The sequence below is a fragment of the Canis lupus genome, chromosome 8 (assembly GCF_011100685.1).
Source record: "Canis lupus familiaris isolate Mischka breed German Shepherd chromosome 8, alternate assembly UU_Cfam_GSD_1.0, whole genome shotgun sequence".
In the NCBI taxonomy this organism is placed as follows: Eukaryota; Metazoa; Chordata; class Mammalia; order Carnivora; family Canidae; genus Canis; species Canis lupus.
The window spans coordinates 3,230,409-3,255,664 of record NC_049229.1 but is presented as its reverse complement, the minus strand read 5'-3'; the positions used below and the strand labels follow the sequence as shown (position 1 = coordinate 3,255,664).

The following is a 25,256-nucleotide window of genomic DNA, read 5'->3' as shown; positions in this document are numbered from 1 at the left end:
CTTCATTTTAGACAGGTCTCTGGGACAGTTCTCATTAGGCTACGAAGAACACCAAAAACAATCTTGTACTTGAAAGTACCTGAGTATTTTCTTTCCTTTCAAGTCAGCTGCCAGTGCCTGATGCAACCAGTCACTATATAAGAAAACACACCCAAGCTGCTCTAGCAAAATGCTGTGAAAATATCAACATCTGTTCTTAGCAATTAATTCTAAAAATTTGAGCACATGTACTTCTTGAATATTTTATAGGCTAAGATAAATAAATGTGGATGGAAAAAATCCATGTACGGGGTAGGAGTTTAAGAGCAGGGGCAGGAGTAATCGATCAATTCTTCAGTTTTCTGAAGTACACATTCCATTTCCTTGTTTAATAAGTATCAAGAAGCAGCATGTAGTACAGAAGTTTATTAATTCTGTGGATGGCAAGATCACTTGGCTCTTTTAGATGTGAGAGCCTGTAATGGAATCCACTTTTAAAAATGAAGATCTCTATGCCCCTCACTCCCGTTTCCAGGTCTGGGGCATGGACTCCGTATCAAATCTTGTTTTGAGGCTGAGTCTTTGAAGAGAGAGTTCCTACCAGTCGAGCATGAACAGAATTCAGCCAAGCGTGTCACGCCAGGGCTGCTTTGACTTTGGCTTGGCACTGCTGCTATCAGAGCTGCTGTGAGGCTGATTCTTTCCATGCTGTAGCAGAGGGTTGTGGGTAAAGGTCTGTCGTAAAGGACCTGAGGCAAGAGAAAACAAATCTCGATGAACACAGGAAAGGAAGAACCACATCACAGATATTTATCCTGACAGGGTTATTTACCCCTAGCTGCTAGTTCCAACTGATTCTGCATGCGCCGTTCACGCTCCTGTAGCTGATGTGCCAGTTCGGCATTCTTCCACCCTGTGTAAAGAGTAAGACACTTAGTCTTATACCCACCTTTAGACTACTTCCCCCCAGTCCTGTTTCACTGAGGACAGGCCCTTACCTCTTTTGAAGCTTTTTAAGAAACCTTCCCGTGGAAGTAATTTGTTGGAGTCATGCACAACACGCTGGGGGATTTTTAGTATAGTTCGTACGGCTGGAATCCGGAGGCAAGCCACCTGGCCCAGGGAAAACATATTGGAGGAGAGCCAGTACATGAACACTGCCTGGATAAGAAAGAGACCATACTCAGGAGCTGTCATCTGCTATCAGCTTGATGGGAGATGGCTAGGCTCAGTGGAAAGGCTTGGAGCCAGTTCCTAAGCCATTACCTACCGTGGGGAAATGGATAGTTATGGGCAAGACTGCCAGGGGCATCACTCTGATCAGATTTCTCATCCACTGAAGATCAGAACTTTGCATACCAGTCTCAGCACCTAACTGCAAAAAAAAAAAAAAAAAAAAAAGTAGCAAATGCATGTCAATTTTAGAGAATATGGCTCAGATTTCAACCTATCAACTATCTTATGCGGCAAAGAATGACAATTTAGCATAACTACTTTACCTCCACTCCCCACCATGCAGGCCTGGCACTTAACCAACCTGGGCTTACCTCAAGGACACCCCACATTGTAGCAGTGACTACCAGTGGTAATATGTAGGTGGGGTCAGACAGTGTGAGATCCTGGAACCACAGGAGGCCACCTGTCTGTAGGCTGGGCACAGGAAGATTGGCCATTTCTCTCAAGGCAATGAAGAAGGAGATGAAGATCGGGGCCTATTATTACACAGGATAAACAGTGTCAGGATCCTTTAGCAAAAGGGACATTTTCATTACTCCATTACTGAAAACACTATTACCACCACCTGCTTTTTTGGGGTCTAGGGCATGGGAAACAGAGGAGTTTATCTGACTGGTATAGGATAAAATAAGAAAGAAAGAGTTTTTGCTTACCTGAGTCAGAGGTAGAATAAGAGGTCTAAAGAGTTTAACATCATGCTTTTTCTGGTAAAATGTCATTTCCGAGGAGGCCTTGTAAACTGTGAATGAGGGGAAGTTAATGATTGGGCTAATTGTTACATCAGTAGAGGTGACCATCCTTATCACCTGGCCCATAAAATTTCTACCCGACCCTGGCCAGTCACTGGAAACATTAGGCCTTAGAAGCAAGTAGAGCTTTAGAACTTGCCCACCTCTAGCAACTCCTGATTTAGGCCATTCCCCTCCTTCAGCAGAATGTGAGGAAAGTGCAAATGTGGTCCTCTCCTATGCGCATTCTGTGTTTAACTCACACTCAGCCTGGTCTCCTGCCAACTTGGCCTCTCTGATTCGAGTGGAAAACTTCTGGATCTCCGGTAAGTGGTTGTGGATCTTGGCTGCTTCTCGCTGGCCCTTCACGATGAGAGGAAACACCAGGCAGCGGGCAAGGACGGTACCTGGAAAACACATACTAGGACTGGAGTGAAATTAAAGCAGTTCTTCAGTCAGAAGGTTGAAGGTTTTTAGGTCCTCACTGAAAGAGTGTTTCTTATTCTAGTCTTTTCAACACTGTGACTCTTGCTAAATGTCACCCAAAACAAAGGGCAGGGGTGATTTAGTTCTTCCAAGGCTTAGTCCTCTGCTTTGATATCATAAAAATTTAGCATTAACGTCTGTAAACAAATGGCCAAGAATACTGTTTATTTCCTCTAACAAAAGGAGGTGAGAGAAGATACTTTTCCAGCTCAGTGGTTTCTGAACTTTTCTGTTACCAACAGAATCCCTCCACCCTCAACCCTTTTTTTTTTTTTTTTTCAGATTTTATTTATTTATTCATGAGAGACACAGAGCGGGAAAGAGAGAGGGAGAAGCAGGCTCCATGCAGGGAGCCCAATGGGGGACTCAATCCCAGGTCTCCCGGATCACGCCCTGGGCTGAAGGTGGCACTAAACCGCTGAGCCACCCGGGCTGCCCTCTACCCTCAACTCTTAGTGTAGCCCCAATATACATAACAGATAAAACTGAACTGCTCTGGGTGAGGGGGTAGTCTGGCTATAGAACTGTTCAGGCTCTGGCCTTTGCTTTTCTCAGAGTTACCATTATAGAACTCTGGGGCTCCCAGGAATGAAGTTTGAAAGCCACTATCCTAGAAATCCCTAAGGTAGGTAGTAATCTGGTGGCTTACTGCTTTAGCTCTTCCCCGTTTCTTTGCTTACACTTCCTATTTCCTGATAATTCCAACAAATATTTACTTAGGTTATACATCTGTAGACCAGCAAGAGGGTCTGAGATGAGAAGAGAGGGTGATGGTGTGTGTGGGGTGTGTGGAATATGGATTTAGGCTTTATCAACATTATGATGGCTGATGTGGGGTGGAAAGAGATGGGAAGCTAAGGATGAAACAGAGGATGCTAGCCCTGAAGGAGTAGACTGAGAACTGGGCAATGGCAATAGAAGTGTTCAGAAAGAGTGGAAGAAAATCAGGGAAGATGATCACAAAAGCCAAGGGATAGATTTCAAGGTTTAAAGTGTTTAACACACACACACAAAAAAAAAATAAAGTGTTTAACACAGGACTCTAGGCTCAAAGGGATTAAAATGGAGGAGTAGGAACGATCCTGAGCTTCTATCCTCTCAAGAATTTACAAAAATCTACAGCTACATACAGAACTATCTCTGCATAAAGGACTTTAGCAGAACAGATTTTATTTATTTTTTTAGCAGAACAGATTTTATACACCTAAGTATATAAAGAAAAAGTCATCATGAGTTGGGTAGGAGGCACAGACATGATCCAGTCAGGACCCACAACTGGGAGGGATATAACAATCCTAAAGGCTTTCCCTGTGGAACAAAGGGTCCAAGTCCCATACTGAGTTCCCAGCCTTCCCCTGGAAGACAAGCCCCCACTACACCTGGCTTTGAAAACCAATAAGGCTTCTGCCTGTGTCTCTCCCTCTCTGTCTCTGTGTGACTATCATGAATAAATAAATAAAATCTTTAAAAAAAAAAAAAAAAAAAACCACCAATAAGGCTTATACCTGGGAGGTGCAGCACAATCTCACTTGGTGAAGTTTCAGCACAGAGGCAGCAGTTTGAAAAATGTCTGGGCTACACATGAAGGAGATCCACGGACTAACTTTAGGGTATGCACTGGCAGGGCAGGGATCTGTTGGAACATTCTCTGGGGATGGAATAGCTGGCAGGCACCATTTCTAATATTCTCCATCTACTATGCTAGTACCGGTTTGATCAACCCAGCCCCTCTTAAGTGGCTCTCTGCACCCTTCTGCTGTCACACCCAGCAGGTGGTCTCAGCTTACACCACAGCCACCCCACCAAGCAGCCCCTGCCCTGCATATTAGAGCACCTGCAATAGCTGGAGCTCACAGCCACCCAGGAGGCCTGCCCTACCCACCAGTGGAATGCAACTGTCACAGCTGGGCTTCGTAGTCTGTGCTGGGGCCGATTCCCCACACCTGCCCACCCAACAGCAGTAGTAGCTGGGCCTCTTAGGATTGGGGAGGTGGGCAGCCCTGCTTACCAGCAGCATACCTGAAGAAGTTGTGGCTGAGCCTTGCAGGCAGCTGTCAGGGGATAGCCCTGCAAACCACTGAGCCTACACCAACAGTGACCCAGCCATAAGAGGGTACACACGGCCCACACAAAGAACCTGGCTCAGGTGCCCAAGAAGTTTGTGCTACAGCACACCTGCAAAAAGCCACTCCTTTAAGACCAGGAGACAGAACTGATTTAACTAATACAAAGAAACATAGAGAGTTAGGCAAAATGAAGAAACCAGAGAGTATATTCTAAATGAAAGGGTAAGACAAAACCTCAGAAAAAGAACTAAACAAAAGAGATAAGCAATTTACCAAATAAAAAGGTCAAAGTAATGGCCATAAACATACTCACTGAACTCCAAAGAATGAACACAATGAGAACTTCATTTTTTTTTTTTAAGATTTTATTTATTCGTGAGAGAGAGAGAGAGAGAGACAGAGAGAGAGGCAGAGACATAGGTAGAAGGAGAAGCAGGTTCCATGCAGGAAGCCTGGTGTGGGACTTGATCCCAGAGTCCCGCCCTGAGCCAAAGGCAGATGCTCAACTGCTGAGCCACCTACGCATCCCACAATGAGTTCAACAGAAACTATTAAAAAACCCAATCAGACCTGAAGAATATAGTAGTGGATATAAAAAGTCCACTAGGGATCCCTGGGTGGCGCAGCGGTTTGGCGCCTGCCTTTGGCCCAGGGCGCGATCCTGGAGATCCGGGATCGAATCCCTCGTTGGGCTCCCGGTGCATGGAGCCTGCTTCTCTCTCTGCCTGCTTCTCTCTCTGCCTGTGTCTCTGCCTCTCTCTCTCTCTCTCTGTGACTATCATAAATGAATAAAAAAAAAAAAAAAAAAAAAAAGTCCACTAGAGGGAATTAACAGATTGGGTGATACAGAAGAATCAAATCAGTGAAGACAAGGTAGTGGAAACCACCCAATAGGAACAGCAAAAAGAACAAAGAAAAATACTGAGGATCGTTTACCGAGCCTTTGGGACAACATCAGGTGTAACTAATATTGGCATTAAAGGGGTCCCAGGAGAAGAAGAAGAGATAATGGCTGAAAAATTCCCTAACCTGGCAAAGGAAACTGACATTCAAATCCAAAGAGCACAGAGAATCCCAAAAAGCCTGAAGAGACTCATGAATGGATCAAAAACCGCCCCCCAAAACAAAACCCACCTATATGCTGCCTACAAGAGACTCATATATGAGATGTAAAGACACAGACTGAAAGTGATGGACAAAAACATTGTATGGAAATGGAAAACTGGGGGTAGCAATACTTGTATCAGACAAAATAGACTAATAAGAGACAAAAAAGGGCATTACATGATAAAAAAAATCCCAAAAGAACATAACACTTGTAAATATGCACACAATACAGGGGCAGCTAAATACATAATGGAAATGTTAACAGGCAAAAAGGAAGAAACGGACAGCTATATCATAAAGGTAGGGGACTTTAACACTCTATTTACATTAATGGATAGATTGTCCTGACGGCAAATCAGGGAACTTGCTTTAAACCACACATAAGACCAGATGGACTGGGGTGCCTGGGTGGCTTAGTCTGTTAAGTGTTTGTCTTTGACTCAGGTCAGTATCCCAGTGTCCTGGGATAGAAACTCCAGAAGACTGCTTCTCCCTCTGCACCTCCTCATTGCTTGTGCTCTAAATAAATAAATACAATCTTAAGGGGACAAAAAGAAGACCAGATGGACTTAATTGACATACACAAAGCATTCCATCCCCGAACACCAGAATCAAAAGTGCTTGGCTGGCTCAGTTGGGAGAACACGCAACTCTTGATCTTGGAGTTGTGAGCTTGAGCCCCACATTGGGTGTAGAGATTACTAAAAATAAACAGTAGGGGACACCTGGGTGGCTCAGTGGTTTAGCACCACCTTCAGCCCAGGGTGTGATCCTGGAGTCCCGGAATCGAGTCCCGCATTGGGCTCCCTGCATGGAGCCTGCTTCTCCCTCTGCCTGTGTCTCTGCCTCTCTCTCTCATGAATAAATAAAATCTTAGAAAAAAATAGTAAATAAACTTAAAAATTACATTAAACAACAAAACCCCAAAATGGCAGAATATACATTCTTTTCTAGTGCACAACAACATTCTCTAGGATATATCATGTTAGGCCACAAAGCAAGTCTTTTTTTTTTTTTTTTAAAGATTTTATTTATTTATTCATGAGTCAGAGAGAGAGAGAGAGAGAGAGAGAGAGAGGCAGAGACACAGGCAGAGGGAGAAGCAGGCTCCATGCAGGGAGCCTGATGTGGGACTTGATCCTGGAACTCCAGGATCAGGGAGGCGCTCAACCAGTGAGCCACCCAGGCATCCCCACAAAGCAAGTCTAAAACTGAAGACTGAAATCACATCAAGCATCTTTTCCAACCACAATGGGATGGAACTAGAACTCAATGAAAAGAGGGAAAAATGGAAAAACCAAACATGTGAAGGCTAAACAAGTTACTAAAAATCCAATGGGTCAAGGAAGAAATGAAAGAAAAAAAAAAAAAGAAGATAGAAACAATTAGTCCAAAACCTATGGGATGCAGCAAAACCAGCTCAATGAGGGCAGCTTATAGCAGTATAGACCTACTTCAGGAAGCAAGAAAAATCTCAAATAATCTAACCTTACAGCTAACTGAACTAGAAAAAGAACAAAGTCCAAAGTTAGTAGAAGGAAGTAACAAAGATTAAAGCAGAAATAAATGAAATAGACTTATAATGGAGAAAATCAACAAAACTAAGAGAGGGTTTTTTTTTTTTAAAGATGAAACTGATAAAGCTTTAGCCAGACTTGTCAAAATAAATAAGATCATACACAAAAGAATAACCAATACCACAGAAACACAAGGATTGTAAGGCACTACTGTAAACATTATATGCCAACAAATGGGACAACCTAGAACAGATACATTCCTAGAAACATAAGATCTCCCAAGACAAATCAAGAGGAGACAGAAAATCTGAACAGATTACTAGTAATGAAATTGAATGGATTATCAAACTCCCAACAAAAGTCCCAATACCAGACAGCTTCCTAGGTGAATTCTAACAAACATTTAAGAGTTAATACCAATCCTTTTCAAAGTTTTCAACAACAACAACAACAACAAAAAAAAAAAAAAAAAAAAAAAAAAGGAAAAAAGAGGAAGAAAAGCTTTCAAACACATTCTGTAAGGCCAGCACTACCCTAATACCAAAGACATCACAAAAAAAGGAAAATTACAGCCAATATCCCTGAACATACATGTAAAAATCCTCAACAATATATTAGCAAGAATGCATTGAAAGGATCATACATCACAATCAAGTGAGATTCTAGGAATGCAAAGATGGTTCAATATACACAACACTGATACACATTAACAAAAAGGATAAAAATCATCTCAATAGACACAGAAAAACCATCTGATGATAAATTCAAAATCCATTTATGATAAAAAGTCATAGTAAAGAAGGTATAGAGGGAATATACCTCAACGTAATAAAGGCCATATATGACAAACTCTCAGCTAAAATACTGGTGAAAAGCTGAAAGCTTTTGTTCTATGATCAGAGACATGGATGCCCATTCTCACTGCTTTTTTTTTTTTTTTAAGATTTTTATTTATTGGGCAGCCCAGGTGGCTCAGTGGTTTAGCGCCACCTTCAGCCCAGGGCCTGATCCTGGAGACCTGGGATCGAGTCCCTGTCGGGCTCCCTGCATGGAGCCTGCTTCTCCCTCTGCCTGTGTCTCTGCCTCTCTCTCTCCATCTGTCTCTTATGAATAAATAAATAAAGTCTTAAAAAAAAAAAGATTTTTATTTATTCATGAAAGACACGCAGAGAGCAGAGACATAGGCAGAGGGAGAAGCAGGCTCCCTGCAAGGAGCCCAATGCAGGACTTGATCCCAGGACTCTGGGATCACAACCTGAGCCAAAGGCATACGCTCAACCACTAAGCCACCCAGGTGTCCCTCTCACTGCTTTTAATTCAACATAGTACAGGTGTACCTTGGGGATGTTGCAGTTTTGGTTCTAGACTACCAAAGCAAAGCGAATACCACAATAAAGTGAGTCAAATGAATTTAATGGTGTCTCAGAACACATAAGTTGTGTTTACACTATATCATAGTTTATTAGGCGCAATAACATTATATCCAAAAACCCATGTATACCTTAATTAAAAAGTACTTTATTGCTAAAACATGCTAACCGTCACTGAATTTTTAGCAATTTGTAATCTTTTTGCTGATGGAGGGTCTTGCCTTGATGTTGATGGCTGATCATGGATCAGGGTGGTGCTACTACAGGCTGGGGTGGCTGTGATAATTTCTTGAAAAAGACAACAATGAAGTCGGCCAAATCAATTGACTCTTCCTTTTATGAATGATTTCTCTGTAGCATGCAATGCTCTTTGATAGCATTTTACCCACAGTAAAACTTCTTTAAAACATTGGAGTCAATCCTTTCAAATTCTGCCACTGCTTTATCAACTAAGTTTGTGTAATATTCCAAATCCTTTGTTATCATTTCAACAGTCTTCATAGCATCTTCACCAGGAGTAAATCCATCTTAAGAAGGTACTTTCTGGGATGCCTGGGTGGCTCAGCGGTTGGGTGCCTCCCTTTGGCCCAGGGCATGATCCTGGAGTCCTAGGATCAAGTCCCACATCAGGCTCCCTGCATGGAGCCTGCTTCTCGCTCTACCTAGGTCTCTGTCTCTCATGAATAAATAAATCTTAAAAAAAAAATCACTTTCTTTGTTCACCCATTAGCAATTCCTTATTCATTCAAGTTTTATGAGACTGCAGCAATTCAGTCACATCTTTAGGGCTCCACTTATAGTTCTCTTGCTATTTCCACTACATCCCTAGTTACTTCCTCTGTGGTCATTCATTAAGATGGAATCAATTTCTTCCAAACTCTTATTAATGTTGATATTTTTGACCTCTTCCCATGAGTCATGAATGTTTTTTATGGCATCTAGGATGGTGAAGCCTTTCCAAAAGCCCAGATATATCAGAGGGATCACTACAGCAGGTTTAGCCTTACAAAATGTACTTCTTAAAAAATAAGACTTGAAATTACTTAAAATTACTCCATGACCCATGGCTGCAGAATAGATGTTGCATCAGTAGACATGAAAACATGAGTCTTAAAAAAAAAAAAAAAAAAGAAAATATCAGTCTTCTACATCTCCATCTGAACTCTTAGGTGACCAGATGCATGGTCACCTTTTTTTTCCCCTGAGGACTAGGTCTCAACAGTAGGCTTAAAATATTCAGTCCATGTTCTAATTAGATGTGTTTTTCAGACTTTGCTGTTCTATTTATAGAGCACAAGCAGAGTAGATACAGCAATTTTCAAAATAGGAAATGAGTACTGGCTTCACCTTAAAGTCACCAGTTACATTAACTCCTACCAAGAATCTTGCCTGTCATGACTTCTGTCAAAGTCCTAGACGGCATCTTCTTCCAGTATAAAGCTGTTTTCATCTATGTTGAGAATCTGCTGTTTAGTGTGGTGACCTTCATTAATTCTCTTAGCTAGATCTTCCAGATAACTTGTTGCTTCACCTTGTATTTTGTTATGGAGATGGCTTCTTTTCTTGAGCCTCATGAACTAACCTCCTCTAGTTTCTTTTTTTTTTTAACCTCCTCTAGTTTCTAACTTTTCTGCAGCATCCTTCTCTCTCTCAGCCTTACAGAATTAATGAGGGTGTTGCTTTAGACTAACTAGCCTTTTACTTAAGGGAATGTTGTGACTACTCTGATCTATCCAGAAAACAGAAACTTTCTCCATGTCAGCAATAAGGCTGTTTCATTTTTTATATCTTGTGTTCAAAGGAATAACATTCAATTTCAAGAACTTTTTTTTTGCATTCACAACTTGGCTAACTAGCACAAGAGGCCCAGCTTTTGGCCTAAGATTTCTACATGCCTTCCTCACTAAATTTAATCATTTTTAGTTTTTGATTTAAAGTGAAACATGTAGGGACGCCTGGGTGGCGCAGCGGTTGAGCGTCTGCCTTTGGCCCAGGGCATGATTCTAGGATCCGGGATCAAGTCCCACATCAGGCTCCTTGCAGGGAGCCTGCTTCTCCCTCTGCCTATGTCTCTGCCTCTCTCTCTGTGTCTCTCCTGAATAAATAAATAATTTTTAAAAAATCTTAAAAAAAAAAAAAAAGTGAAACGTGACTATTTCTTTCACTTGAACACTTAGAGGCCACTGTAGGGTTATTAACTGGCCTAATTTCAATACTGTTGTGTCTTGGGGAATAGGGAGTCCTCAGGGGGAATGGCCGGTTGGTGGAATGGTCAGCACACACACATTGACTACATTCACTGTTATATATGGGCGCAGTTTATGACACTCCAAAACGACTGCAATGTATCACAAACACTAAGACAAATATAAATATTGTGAGAATTCCCAAAATGTGACCCAAAGACAGGAAGTGAACAAATGCTGTTGTAAAAATGGCACTGATAGACTTGCATGATGCAGGGTTGCCACAAATCCTCAATATGTAAAAAATGCAAAGCACAATAAAACAAGTTATGCCAGTGCTTGAAGTCCTACCACAGCAATTAGATGAGAAAAGGAAATAAAAAAGCATAAAATTGGGAAAAAGTAAACTGTTACTATTTGCATATGACACATTACTATATAGAGAAAACCCTAAGGACTTCACCTCAAAATGATTGGAATATATTAATTCAGTAAGTTTGCAGGATACAGTAGTATATATAGGGGCACCTGGGTGGCTCTGTGGTTGAGCGTCTGCCCTTCGCTCAGGTCGTGATCCTGGGGTCCTGGGATCGAGTCCCACATCAGGCTCCTGGCAGGGAGCCTGATTCTTCCCCAGCCTGTGTCTCTGCCTCTCTCTCTCTCATGAATAAATAAATAAAATCTTGTTAAAAATATATATAGAAACTCATTGCATTTCTATAGTGAACTATCAGAAAGAGAAATTAAGAAAACAATCCCATCCACAGTTGCATCAAAAAGAATAAAATACCTAGGAATAAATTTAACCAAAGAGGGGAAAGATTTGTATTCTGAAAACTGTTAAGACACTGACTTAAGAAACTAAAGGCAATACAAATAATGGAAAGATGAAACTGTGTTCATGGATTCAAAGAATATTATTAAAGTGTCCATACTACCTGGCTTCCTGTCCAAGATGGCAATGTAGAAGACCCTGAACTCACCTCCTCCATGGACACACCAAATCTACACCTATTTTTTTTTAATTTTTTTTTTTAATTTTTATTTATTTATGATAGTCACAGAGAGAGAGAGAGGCGCAGAGACACAGGCAGAGGGAGAAGCAGGCTCCATGCACCGGGAGCCCGATGTGGGATTCGATCCCGGGTCTCCAGGATCACGCCCTGGGCCAAAGGCAGGCGCCAAACCGCGCCACCCAGGGATCCCAAAATCTACACCTATTTACAGAGCAATTCCTCCTGAAGAACTGAGGGCTAATTGATCATCTTCAGCATAACAAAAGAGACCACAGAGAGAATGGCAGGAGAGATGGACACATGCTAATTAAGGGAACCTCCACAAACTGTGACCTGCAATGGGGAGAGACAACACTGTTTTGCCCTGGGCACAAAAAAAAGCAGTTTAAAAGGACAACTAGCAGTGCCTGGCTGGCTCACTTGGTAGAGTATATGACTCTTGATCTCAGGGTCGTGACATCATTAATAAATAAGTAGGCCACTAAATCACAAAGGAACTGGCTCTAGAACCCTGCCAGGCAGTGGGAGAGCTGCTGGAATTCTCTCCAGCTCTTAGGGGCTAGAGAGCACCACAGTTTACATTCTCCTTCCACCCTGACTGTACATATGGGAGCAGGGCCCAAGGGCCCCAGGGCCCTAGCCCATACCAACCCTGGATGCACTGGGGCACAGAAAGAAAAAAAAAAAAAAAGCTGCAACTTAAAAAGGATCCAGTTGTAGAATTCCATCAAATGGTAGGGTAGCTTTTGAAACTCTCTTTGGGTCGGCGGGTGGGGCTGGTGAGTACCATAGTTTATATTCCCCCTCCACCTTAAATAGCATAGATAAGAGCAGGGTATGTGTATCCTAGCCAGCCTACCTCCTCAGTGAGCCCCAGGATCTTAGCCTACCAAAGCCCAAGCCATCTAATCCAAGGCAGCCCCAGGGTGGCACATGCTAGGACACTCCTGGCCAGTGCTTATTATACCTCCAGCCATATGGTCAAAGTGACATAAGCATGAAGTAGCCTGAAACATCCCAGGCCTGCACCACTTCAGCTCCAGGTGACTTCCTAGGGTAACCCTGGTGCAGAGTGCTCTGGAACCGCTCAGCTCATGCCTGCTTTGGCTCCAGCTACCCTGCCAGAGTGCTCCCTGTATTGGAGTGCCCTAGAACACCCCCCAGCCCCAGCCTGTATCCACTTTAGCTTCAACTGTCCTGCCAGGACAACCTCTGTGTGGAGAACCCTGGCTTGCACTCACTTTAGCTCTGGTCATCCCACCAAGGCAACCCCAGCATGGGAGTGCCACACGACCTCCAGCTCATGCCAGCCACAGCTCTAGCCAGCCAGCCAGTCACCAGCTACACAGTGTACACAGGGGATGACCATACACATGACCATTTCTTCAAGTTTAGCTGTTCTGCCTATTTCATAGAAACAAACACAAAAAGTGAAGCAAAATGAGGTGGCAGAGGAATATCCAACAAATGAAAGAGTAAGACAAAATTTCAGAAAAAGAACTAATGAAATGGGAGATAATCAGTCTACCTGATAAAGAGTTCAAAGTAATAGTCATAAAGATACTCACTGGTCTAGGAGTGGATAAACTTAGCAAGAACTTCAACAAAGAGGGCAACCTGGGTGGCTCAGTGGTTTAGCGCCGCCTTCAGCCCAGGGCCTGATCCTGGAGACCCCGGGATTGAGTCCCACGTCAGGCTCCCTGCATGGAGCCTGCTTCTCCCTCTGCATGTGTATCTGCCCCCCCACCCTATCTCTCATGAATAAATAAATAAAAAATCTTAAAAAAAAAAAGAACTTCAATAGAGATAGAAAATATATACAGCGATCTCAGAAGGAAAGGGGGGGGCAGAAAAATTATTGGGGGGGGGGGGAAGCAAACTAAAAACTTCCTTAACATGGGGAAGGAAACACATCCAGATTTAGGAAGCAATGGGAGTTCCAAACAAGATGAAGCCAAGGAGGTCCACCCTGTAACATGTAATAATTAAAATGTCAAAACTAAAGGATTCCAAAAGGAGCATAAAAGAAGCAACTTAGTAACATACAAGAGAAACCCCATGAGGCTATCAGCTGACTTTTCAGGAGCATGATATATTCAATGTACTGAAAGGAAAAAACTTACAGTCAAGAATATTTACCCAGCAAGGTTATCATTCAAAATTGAAGGCAGGATGAAGAATTTCCCAACCAAAAGTCACAGGAGGGGCAGCTCGGGTGGCTCAGCGGTTTATCACCACCTTCAACCCTGGAGACCCAGGACTGAGCCCCACATCAGGCTCCCTGCGAGGAGCCTGCAGATTCTCCCCCTGCCTGTGTCTTTGCCTCTCTGTGTCTCTCATGAATAAATAAATAAAATCTTTAAAAAACAAAAACAACAAAAAGTCACAGGAATTCATCACTAAATTAGCCTTACAAGAAATGTTAGAGATTTCTTTAAGTGGAAAAAATTAAAAAGGCCATAATTAGAATTATGAAAGGAAAAAAAAAAAAACAAACCCAGGAGTAAAAGCAAACACACAGAAATATATTTAAAATGTACATATAAAAACATTATGTATTTATAATCTAATAGCTAATATGTTAAAAAACAAAAATAGTAAAATTATGTCTAAAAATTAGTTCAGGGACACACAAAATTAAAAGATGTAAAATATGACAATATAAACACAAAACATGGAAGGGGAGTAGTGAAAAGGGAAGTTCTTTTAGAATGTGTTTGAACTTGAGTGACCATCAACTTCATGTAGATTACTATATAATTAGAATGTTAAATATCAACTTCATGGTAACCACAAACCCAAAATCTGTATTACTCAAAAAATAAAAAGAAAACCAAGGGAACACTAAAGTCATCAATCACAAACAGAGCAAGAGGAGAAGAAAAGAACAGTGAAAAACTACAAAAACAAACAGAAAATAACAAAATGGTAGTAAGTACATACCTAACACTCATTACTTTATTTTTATTTTTTTATTTATTTTTTAACACTCATTACTTTAGATGTAAGTGGTCTTGATGCTCCAGTCAAAAGACAGAGGGTGGGCAGCCCTGGTGGCTCAGCAGTTTGGCGCCACCTTCAGCCTAGGGCCTGATCCTGGAGACCCGGGATCGAGTCCCCTATCAGGCTCCCTGTATGGAGCCTGCTTCTCCCTCTGCCTGTGTCTCTGCCTCTCTCTCATGAATAAATAAATAAATAAAATATTTAAAACAAAACAAAACAAAAAAACCATAAAAGACAGAGGGTGGTAGAATGGATTAAAAAAAAAAAACCCAAGACCCAACTATATCCTGCCTATAAGACTCACTTTAGACCTAAAGGTACATACAAGCTGAAAGTGAAGAGATGGAAAAAGATGTTTCATGCAAATGTAAATTAAAAAAGCCAGAGTAGGGACACCTGGGTGGCTCAGTGGCTGAGTGTCTGCCTTTGGCTCAGGGCATGATCCTGGGGTCCCAGGATCGAGTCCCACATTGGGCTTCCTGTGTGGAGCCTGCTTCTTCCTCTGCCTATGTCTCTGCCTCTCTCTATATATATCTCTCATGAATAAATAAATGAAATCTTTAAAAAAAATAAATAAAAATAAAAAAGCCAGAGTAGCAATACTTAGATCAGATAAAATACACTTTAAAACAAAGACTAACAGGAGACAAAGAAGGACATTACATAATGAACAGATTAATTAAAAGAGAGGACACAATAAGTGTAAATATCCATCTAATATTGGAACACCTAAATACCTAAAGCAAATATTAACAGACATAAAGGAAGAAATAAACAGTAATACAATAATAGTAGGGGACTTTAACAACCCACTTATATCAACAGATAGATCATCCAGGCAGAAAATCATTAAGGAAACAGTGTCTTTGAACACCACAGATGGGACTTAAAGGATATATACAAAACTTTCCATCAAAAAAACAACAGAATACATTTTTTTTTCAGAATACATATTTTTTAAGTACACATGTAACATTCTTAAGGACAGATCACATTGGACCACAAAAAAAAAAATCTCAATAAATTGAAGAAGACTAGGGCACCTGGGTGGCTCAGTGGTTGAGTGTCTGCCTTTGGTTTAGGGCATGATCCTGGGGTCCTGGGATCGAGTTCTACATAGGGCTCCCTGTAGGGAGCCTGCTTCTTTCTCTGCCTATGTCTTTGCCTCTCTCTGTGTTTCTTATGAATACATAAATTAAACAAACAAATAAATAAATAAATAAAATATTTAAAAAAATAAATTTAAGACAGAGATCATATTATGTATCTTTTCTGACCACAACAGCATGAAACTAGACATCAACTGCCAGAGGAAACTGGAAAAACAAAAACAAACACAAACGTGTGGAGGTTAAACAACATGCTACTCAACAACCAATGGGTCAATGAGGAAATCAGAGGAAATTAAAAAATGCTTTGAGACAAGTGAAAATAAAAAGTCTTTGGCACAACAAAAGTAGTTCTAAGAGGGAAATTTATAACACAAGAAACAAGAAAAATCTCAAATAATCTAACCTTACACTTAAATAAACCAGAAAAAGAACAAAGACCAAAATTAGTAGAAAAAAAGAAATAATAAATATCAGAGCAGAAATAACTGAAATGGACACTGAATAAAAACGATAGAAAAGATCAATAAGGGACACCTGGTGGCTCAGTCAGTTGAGTGTCTGCCTTTGGCTCAGGTTGTGATCCCAGGGTCCTGGGATTGAGTCCTGCATCAGACTCCCTGTGGAGAAGGGAGCCTTCTCATGAATAAGTCTTAAAAAAAAAAAAAAAAAAAAAATCAATGAAACCAAGAGTTGGTTCTTTGAAAAGATAAGCCAAATTAATAAGCCTTTAGCCAGACCTACCAAGAAGAGGTTCCAAATACATTAAATCGAAAATGAAAGAGAAGTAACAATCATTACAGAAACACAAAGGATTACAAGACATTACTATAAACAATTATATACCAACAAATGGGACAACCTAGAAGTGGATAAATTCCTAGTAACATACAATCTTCCAAAACTGAATCTGGAAGAAACAGAAAATCCTAATAGACCGACTACTAGAATGAAATTGAATGGGCAAACTCCCAACAAACACAAGTCTAAGACCAGACAGCTTCACAAGTGAATTCTACCAAACATTTAAAGAATTAAGGGATGCCTGAGTGGCTCAGCGGTTGACTGCCTGCCTTCAGCTCAGGGCGTGATCCTGGGGCCCAAGATCAAGTCCTGCATTGGGCTCCTTGCAGGGAGCCTGCTTCTCTATGTCTCTCACGAATAAATAGAATCTAAAAAAAAAAAAAAAAAAAAGTTAATACCTATCCTTCTCAAACTATTCCAAAAGATAGGAGGAAGAAAAGCTTCCAAACTCATTCTACAAGGCTAGCATTATCCTGACACCAAAACCAAAGATACTACAGAAAGAGAAAACTATACGGGCCAAAAAATCTGTGATGAACACAGGTGCAAAAAACCCCGCAATTATTACCAAACCTCATTCAAGATTACATTTAAAGGCAGGATGCCTAGGTGGCTCAGCGGTTGAGTGCCACCTGTCTTTGGCCCAGGGCATGATCCTGGGGTTCCAGGATAGAGTCTCGCATTGGGCTCCCTGCATGGGGCCTGCTTCTCTCTCTGTGTCTCTGCCTCTCTGTGTGTCTCTCATGAATAAATAAATCAAAAATCTTAAAAAAAATACATTTAAAAGATTATTCATCCTGATCAAGTGAGATTTATTCTGGTAATGCAAGGATGGTTCAATAGTCACAAACCAATGTGATTTACTACATTAACAAACTGAAAGAAAAACTGTATGATCATCTTTTTAAAAAAGAGATATTATTTGACAGAGAGAGAGAAAGTGAGAGTGAGCTTGCACAAGCAGAGGGAGTGGGAGAAGCAGGTTCCCCGCTGAGCAGAGAGCCCAATGTGGGGCTCAATCCCAGGACCCTGGGATTTTGACCTATGCCAAAGGCAGATACTTAACAGACTGATCCACCCAGGTGCCCCCTAATCACCTTAATAGATGCAGAAAAAGCATTTGACAAAATTCCACATCTGTTCAAGATAAAACTCTCAACAAACTGGATTTAGAGAGAATATACCTTACCATAAGAAAGACCATATATGAAAAACCCAGAGCTAACATCACACTCAATGGTGAAATACTGAGATCAGTAACAAGCCATGTCTACTCATGCCACTTTTATTCAACACAGCACTGGCAGTCCAAACCACAGCAATCAAACAAGAGAAAGAAATAAAATGCATTCAGACCAGTAAGAAAGAAGTAGAACTACTTGCAAAATACATGAAGATATACATAGAAAGCCCTATGGACTCCACTAAAAAACTGATTACAAGTAATAAATGAATTGAGTAAAGCCACAAGATACAAAATTAATATACAGAAATCTCTTGTGTTTCTATGCACTAATTATGAAGTATCAGAAAGATACTTTCTGATACTTGTAAACTCCATTTACAATTGCACCAAAAAGAATAAATATCTAGGGATAAATAACTAAGCAAGTGAAAGACCTGTATTCTGAAAACTAAAAATACTGATAAACTGAAAATGACACAAATAAATGAAAAGATGTACCATGTTCATAGATTGGAAGAATATTGCTAAAAAATGTCCTGTTCACTCTACCCAAAGCAATCTATACATTCAGTGCAATCCCTATCAAAATACCAATAGCATTTTTCAAAGAACTGGAACAAATAATCCTAAAATTTGTATGGAACCACACAAGACCTTGAATACCCCAAATAATTTTAAGAACAAAATTGAAGTTATCACAATCCCAGATTTCAAAATATATTACAAAGCAATAAAGCAGTAATGTACAAAATAGATACATAAGCCAATGGAATGGAACAGAGTCCAGAATAAACCCATACTTATATGGTCAAATAATCTTCGACAATGGTGGCAAGAACGTATAATGGAGAAAAGATGAACCAAACTCTTGAATAAATGGTGTTAAAAGTGGACAGCCACATGCAAACGAATGAAACTTCATCATTTTCTTACACCATATACAAAAATAAAACCAAACTGGATTAAAGATTTCAATGTGAGACCTGAAACCATAAAACTCCTAGAAGAAAATATAGGTAGTAAACTTTTGGACATCAGCCTTAGCAACATATTTGTGGATATGTCTCCCCAGGAAAGGGAAACAAAAGCATAATAAACTACTGAAACTATACCAAAACAAAAAGCTTTTTGCACAGTGGAGGAAACCATCAACCAAACAAAAAGGTAATGTACTGAATGGGAGAAGATACATGCAAATGATAATCAATAAGGGGTTATTATCCCAAAAATAATACAATTAAAAAATGGGCAGAGGACCTGAGTAGACATCTCTCCAAACACAAGTGGATGGCCAACAGACACATGAAAAGGTGCTAAACATTACTAACCATCAGGGAAATGTAAGTCAAACCAAAATGAGGGATCCCTGGGTGGCTCAGCGGTTTAGCGCAAAAAAAAAAAAAAAAAAAAAACCAAAATGCGGTATCACCTCAACACTTATCAGAATGGCTAGACTCAAAAGACAAGAAATAACAAGTGTTGACAGAGATGTGGAGAAAAGAGAACTCTGGTACACTGCTGGTGGGATTGCAAAGTAGTGTAGCCACTATGGAAAATAGTATGGAAGTTCCTTAAAAAATTAATAGAAGTACCATGATCCAACCATTCCACTGCCGGGTATTTACCCAAAGAAAATGAAAACACTACTTCAAATATATATATGCACTAGGGCACCTGAGAGGCTCAGTCTGCTGAGAGGCTAGCTCTTGGTTTTGACTCCGGTAATAATCTCATGGGTCATGAGACAGAGCCCTGCATCCAGCCCTGCACTCAGTGGGGAGTCTGGAGAGTTTCTACATCTGCCCAGCCCCCTCCCAAACTCATGCACATGCTTGCTCTCACATGCTCTAAAATAAATCTCAAAAAAAACCCAAACCCCCCAAACCAAAAATATATATCCACCCCTAAGTTCACTGCAGCATTATTTATAATAGTGAAGATATGGAAGCAACCTAAGTGTCCAGTGATAGGTGACTGGATAAAGAAGGTGTGGTGTACACCAACACAATAGATTATGCCGCCATAAAAAAGAATATCTTGCCATCTGTGACATGAATGGACTTCTAGGGTATTATGCTATGTGAAATAAGTCAGAAAGAGAAAGACAAACACCGTATAGTTTCACTTATATGCAGAATCTAGAATAACAAAACAGACTCATAGATACAGAGAGAATATTCTGGTTAGGGATCCCTGGGTGACGCAGAGGTTTAGCGCCTGCCTTTGGCCCAGGGCACGATCCTGGAGACCCGGGATCGAATCCCACATCGGGCTCCTGGTGCATGGAGCCTGCTTCTCCCTCTGCCTATGTCTCTGCCTCTCTCTCTGTGTGACTATCATAAATAAAAAAAAAAAAAAAAAAAGAATATTCTGGTTGCTAGAGGGGAGAGGGTTGGAGAAGATGGGCAAAACAGGAGGAAATTAAAAGGTACAAACTTCCAGGGGTGCTAGGCTATTGATGGAACATGTGGCTCTTGATCTTGGGGTCATGAGTTCAAGTCCCATACACCCATGTGTGGTCTGGGATCACAACCCTGAGATCAGGAGCTGCACACTCCATCAACTGAACCAGCCAGGTGCCCTGGGATTGCTTAAATAAATAAACTTAAAAAAGGAAAAAAAAAAAAAAAAAAAAGGGTACAAACTTTCAGTTACAGATAAAGAAGAACATAGGGATGCAATGTACAACATAGAGAATATAGGTAATTATTATAACTCTATATGGTGACATGGTGATCACTTCCTACTATGTATGTTGAATCACTATGCTATATACCTGGAACATAATATAGACTACACTTCAATAAAATAAACTGGAAAAAAAGTTTAGAAAAGTCAAATGTGAAAATAAGTTTAGCAATGATGTCACTAACCAAATGAGGTGGTATGAGATTTCCAAAAAAACAAAAGTCAGATTGCTGAATGTCAAAGAGTGGAAAGAAGTCTACTGTGTGCAGAAGTCTTTTATTTTATTATTTTTAAAAGATTTTATTTATTTATTTATTCATTCATTCATTCATTCATGCGACACACGGGGGAAACACAGGCAGAGGAGAAGCAGGCTCCCTGCAGGGAGCCCAATGTGAGACTTGATCCCAGGTCTCCAGGATTAGGCCCTGGGCCGAAGGCGGTGCTAAACCGCTGAGCCACCCGGGCTGCTCACAGAATAGTCTTTTAAATAACAGCTATGAAAGAAGAACTAAGGATGAAAAGAAGGGACTTTTCCTTAAGAAATCCATGTTATGCTTGGACGGGTTTATATTTTCAGAATAGTGCAGTAAAAACAGAGAAGCAGAACACAGGGAAAAGGATGATTGCTGGAGTAAGGTGTAGGAAAAACAAAATTTTAAAGTATAGTCTTAGCCCACAAGACTATAATGTGGGCATCTTCCAATTTGAGGGGTTTAAGCACCTGGCCTAATCTTCTGTTGTCCAGCTTCATCACTGTTAACAAGGTTCCTTACTCTAACCCCAAACTCACATTCAATATCTATGTTCGGGACACCTGGGTGGCTCAGTGGTTGAGTGGCTGCCTTTGGCTCTGCCTTTGGCTCAGGGCGTGATCCTCGAGTCCCAGGATCGAGTCCCACATCAGGCTCCCTGTGTGGAGCCTGCTTCTCCCTCTGCCTATGTCTCTGCCTCTCTCCTTCTCTCATGAATAAATAAAATCTTTAAATAAAAAAAAAAAAAAATCTGGGATCCCTGGGTGGCGCAGCGGTTTGGCGCCTGCCTTTGGCCCAGGGCGCGATCCTGGAGACCCGGGATCGAATCCCACATCGGGCTCCCGGTGCATGGAGCCTGCTTCTCCCTCTGCCTGTGTCTCTGCCTCTCTCTCTCTCTCTGTGACTATCATAAATAAAAAAAAAAAAAAAAAAAAAAAAAAAATCTATGTGTGTTGAGTCCCAGGTGATTCAGTGGTTTTATAATGACCTTTAGGAAACATAAGTAGAGCATATCTAAGTGTCAAGAGCCTCTATCCCTCATCTGAGGGCCTCATCATCTGCTTTTCTGACCCTAAGCTTCTACACTACAGTTGACCCTTGAACTACATAGGGTTTGAACTGTGGGGGCCCACTTATATGGGGATTTTTCTTTTACAGTACTGTACATGTATTTTCTCTTATAATTTTTTTTTTAATTTTTTTTTTATTTATTTATGATAGGCACACAGTGAGAGAGAGAGAGGCAGAGACACAGGCAGAGGGAGAAGCAGGCTCCATGCACCGGGAGCCTGATGTGGGATTCGATCCCGGGTCTCCAGGATCGCGCCCTGGGCCAAAGGCAGGCACCAAACCGCTGCGCCACCCAGGGATCCCCTTTCTCTTATAATTTTAACATTTTCTTTTCTCTAGCTTACTTAATTGTAACAATATAGAATACATGTAACATACAAAACATGTATTGACTGTTTAAGTTACTGAAGAGTTAAAAGTTATAAATGGATTTTCAGTGTTGGTGCCCCTAACCCCCAGGTGGTTCAAGAGTCAACTGCATTCCCTCCATCCACTTACAGAACGGGCTAGCTTTAAAGTTCTACCCCTAGTTTTCCATTTCCTCTACCCTTGATCAGGATGTGTTCCCCTTACATGCAGCGATGGCCCCCCACCAAGGTAGGCCTAGATTAACATGCATAAATTCCAGTAAGTTCTGAATCAGTCCCACTGGGGTGTATGACCCCAGCCCCAGTTCCGCGAAGCTCTGTTCGGCAGCAGCTTGGACTACATCTGCGGTCTCTCCAGAAGCCACCTCTGTTACTGCTGTGGGTGAGGGAGTTGCAGGAATGACAGGAGGGGCCTGAACCTGTGCAAAAGGAAGTCATGTGTAATACTCAGTTGGGGGGACATAGAGAAATCACACATCCCCTAAGATAATAACTAGTATCAGGTTGTTCTACTGACTTTCTACTTCTTGTTCTCCCAGTTAGCCTACAGTGTACAGAGAATTGAAAGCTTGAAAAGGACATTTTATTTTTTCCTCTAGGCAGGAAGATATGTTACTTAGAGTAAGATTTCATGACTTCCGTTCCTAATAGTAAGTTATTTCTTCTATCCGCGTTTTCCAAACTTCAGTCATTTGAGTATCACTGGCACGACTTTGCAGATACTGAAACTATCATAATTTTTATTTAAAACAATTCAGTTTTTAAAACCCAAATATTTACTTGGCCTCACCATTAGAAATATTAATATTCACGAAGTCACTGATATGCAAGTTACAACTTTTCTAATACACACGCACACCTGGAATCACCTCTCCTACACCGTCACTGGCTTGCCACCACGATGGCAAACAATGCTTTGAATATAACGTAAATCTCTCCTGCTGTAGTTTCGATCATTTTCCCACTGACTTGAAAATCTATCCGAAGCAGAGGTGCTACCATTCCGGGGAGCCGTATGAGGTGTGGCCAAGAACTCTGTGCCACATTCCCTAGTTATAGTTAACAGAAAATAAAATCAACAAACGCCATTCCTAACGTCGCAGGGGCGGTTCGCCTCTTACCTGGGCTTCTGCGAACAAGATCACAGAGGTACTGAGGCCCCGGAGGCCAGGAGCCGCGAGGACATAGTGCGGGCGATCGCGGCACCGGCCCGCCGCCAAGAGGAGCCCCGCGGTCGGCGGTTTTCGCGGCCAGGGCAAGGGCCCTACGACGCTGTGGAACTGAGAGGATGAAAGAAGGATGGAGCCCTTTCATCGGGGACAGACGTCGCTCATCATGCTCACTCGCCGCCACGAAGCAGGCAGCCCGCTAGCACAGGTGAAGGGATTCTACTCTCCGCGCGCAGACGGCTGGCCCGGAGGCACGCAATAGGGAGTCGTGGCTCTCGGTTACCGCAGGCCCACCCCGGAGCACAGAGGACGGAGGTCGAGGCTCAAGTTTCCGCGGCAGGGGCGATACGGGACCCACCAACAGGCAACAATACGCGACCCCTGAACGCTCAGGGTCGGGGACGGAACCCTCCCGCGTCCTCAGGCAAGTCGAGGTCAAGAGAGGCAGGTCCCGGCGAGCAGGTCAGCGCCTGCTCATGCTGTTCGTGGCACGGGCTGTCTCGGGCTCGGGCCATGGGGATAGGGCCGCATCCTGGCGCTTAGCCCTGGGGGTTCCTTACCTGACGCCGTGGCTGTAACAGGCGCAGAAGTCCCCGCCGTCCGCACATGAAGCCCAGCGCCATCTTGCCGTGAAGGGGACTTGCGCTCGCGCCTGCGCACTCATAACTTTAACCTCGCGGAAAGAGGCCCTTTTGGAAATGGGCCTGAAGCCAGAGCTGCTGCCGCGGTCAGGTGGTCAAGGAGACTGGAGCTTGGCGGCCATATTTGAAGTGGGTAAGAAGACGCTAAGGGCCCTATTAACAAGATCTCGCAGTGTTTTCTGGAGCTAGGGACTTCGTCGTGTAGTAACTGCAAAAACCTGGGGAATTTTGCTATCTTCTGCAAATCCGTGATTCTCCTCAGACTTGTTGAGTTAAAGAATAAGTTCCGAACGGGCTTGACTGGGCTTGGCGTGAATTTTTCCTGTCTAGCGATGTTCTATTCTTACTGCTAGATAATATTGTAATTGTAAATTAAGTGAAATGTGGGGGTAGTCTGGCGTCTGATAGAAATTGAGGGAAGGCAGTTTATAGGAAATATTTTCCTCCCAGATAAAACGACAAAGCTTGAAGAGGGGACCCCACCTTTCAGCTTTCCCGTCCTTAAGTGGGGTTGTGTGAGTATCATCTTGTGACCAGGTGGGAACAAATCTAAAGATGAAAAGCTAACATGTTGAAGATGGTATGGAAAAGACATCAATACTTGCTGATGTCCTTCAGGTATTGCACCAACCTTGGTACTACCTGTATCTAGACTTTGTTGTGTAAGATAATTAAAGATCTTTATTGTCCAGACTCCAGGTTTCTCTTGCTTTGTTGTTTGCTTCTTGAAGCTGAAAGCGTTTGCAAAGATAGAAGAGGTGAAATTCTCTCTTGACGAAAAAAAAGTTCTGCTTGGAAAGCTGGGGGTTGGTTATATTTGAACTCCTATAAAGCCTTTTAAATTAGGGTGCTACCCTCCCCCCACCCCCGAGTCCTTTTTGAATAATGTGTAGTTTGGAAAGATACAATAGCCTGAAATTATTTCAGTCGCTATTTGGGTATGATTATGAATGTGATAGAAACTTCCTTTATCTCTATCCTCTAAGGTATGTTAGTAATCATCCCCCAAGCATATGGCCCACTGAGATACATCTAAAGGATCTCATGACTAAAGTTTTATTAGATAGTGATAAATAACCTCATCCCAACAATAGCTAGCTCTCTTGAGGTCCTGGAAATCTTGCTTCCAAAATTCCTCAGAGACTTAACACTATCCCTAATACCCTCCCAACTTGAAACTATATAATGAGCCACTCCTGATGACCCCAGGGCAGCTTTTTCTGCCCACAGGTCCCGTTGCTGTGCTTTAATAAAACCACGTTTTTGCACCAA

The 25,256-nt window shown here is 41.8% G+C and overlaps 1 protein-coding gene across 1 annotated transcript; it reads right to left on the bottom strand.

Moving 5' to 3' along the window:
- Positions 1 to 347: 347 nt before the first annotated feature.
- OXA1L (OXA1L mitochondrial inner membrane protein) lies at positions 348 to 24,060 on the bottom strand. Its single transcript, XM_038544155.1, has 10 exons — positions 23,904 to 24,060; positions 23,296 to 23,454; positions 22,380 to 22,593; positions 2,207 to 2,350; positions 1,869 to 1,954; positions 1,527 to 1,691; positions 1,250 to 1,354; positions 978 to 1,140; positions 812 to 892; positions 348 to 728 (listed from the first exon to the last, which is right to left on the bottom strand). The coding sequence occupies exons 1-10, from the start codon at positions 23,964 to 23,966 to the stop codon at positions 601 to 603; spliced, it is 1,308 nt and encodes a 435-aa protein (XP_038400083.1). The 5' UTR covers positions 23,967 to 24,060; the 3' UTR covers positions 348 to 600.
- Between the last annotated feature and the right edge of the window lie 1,196 nt (positions 24,061 to 25,256).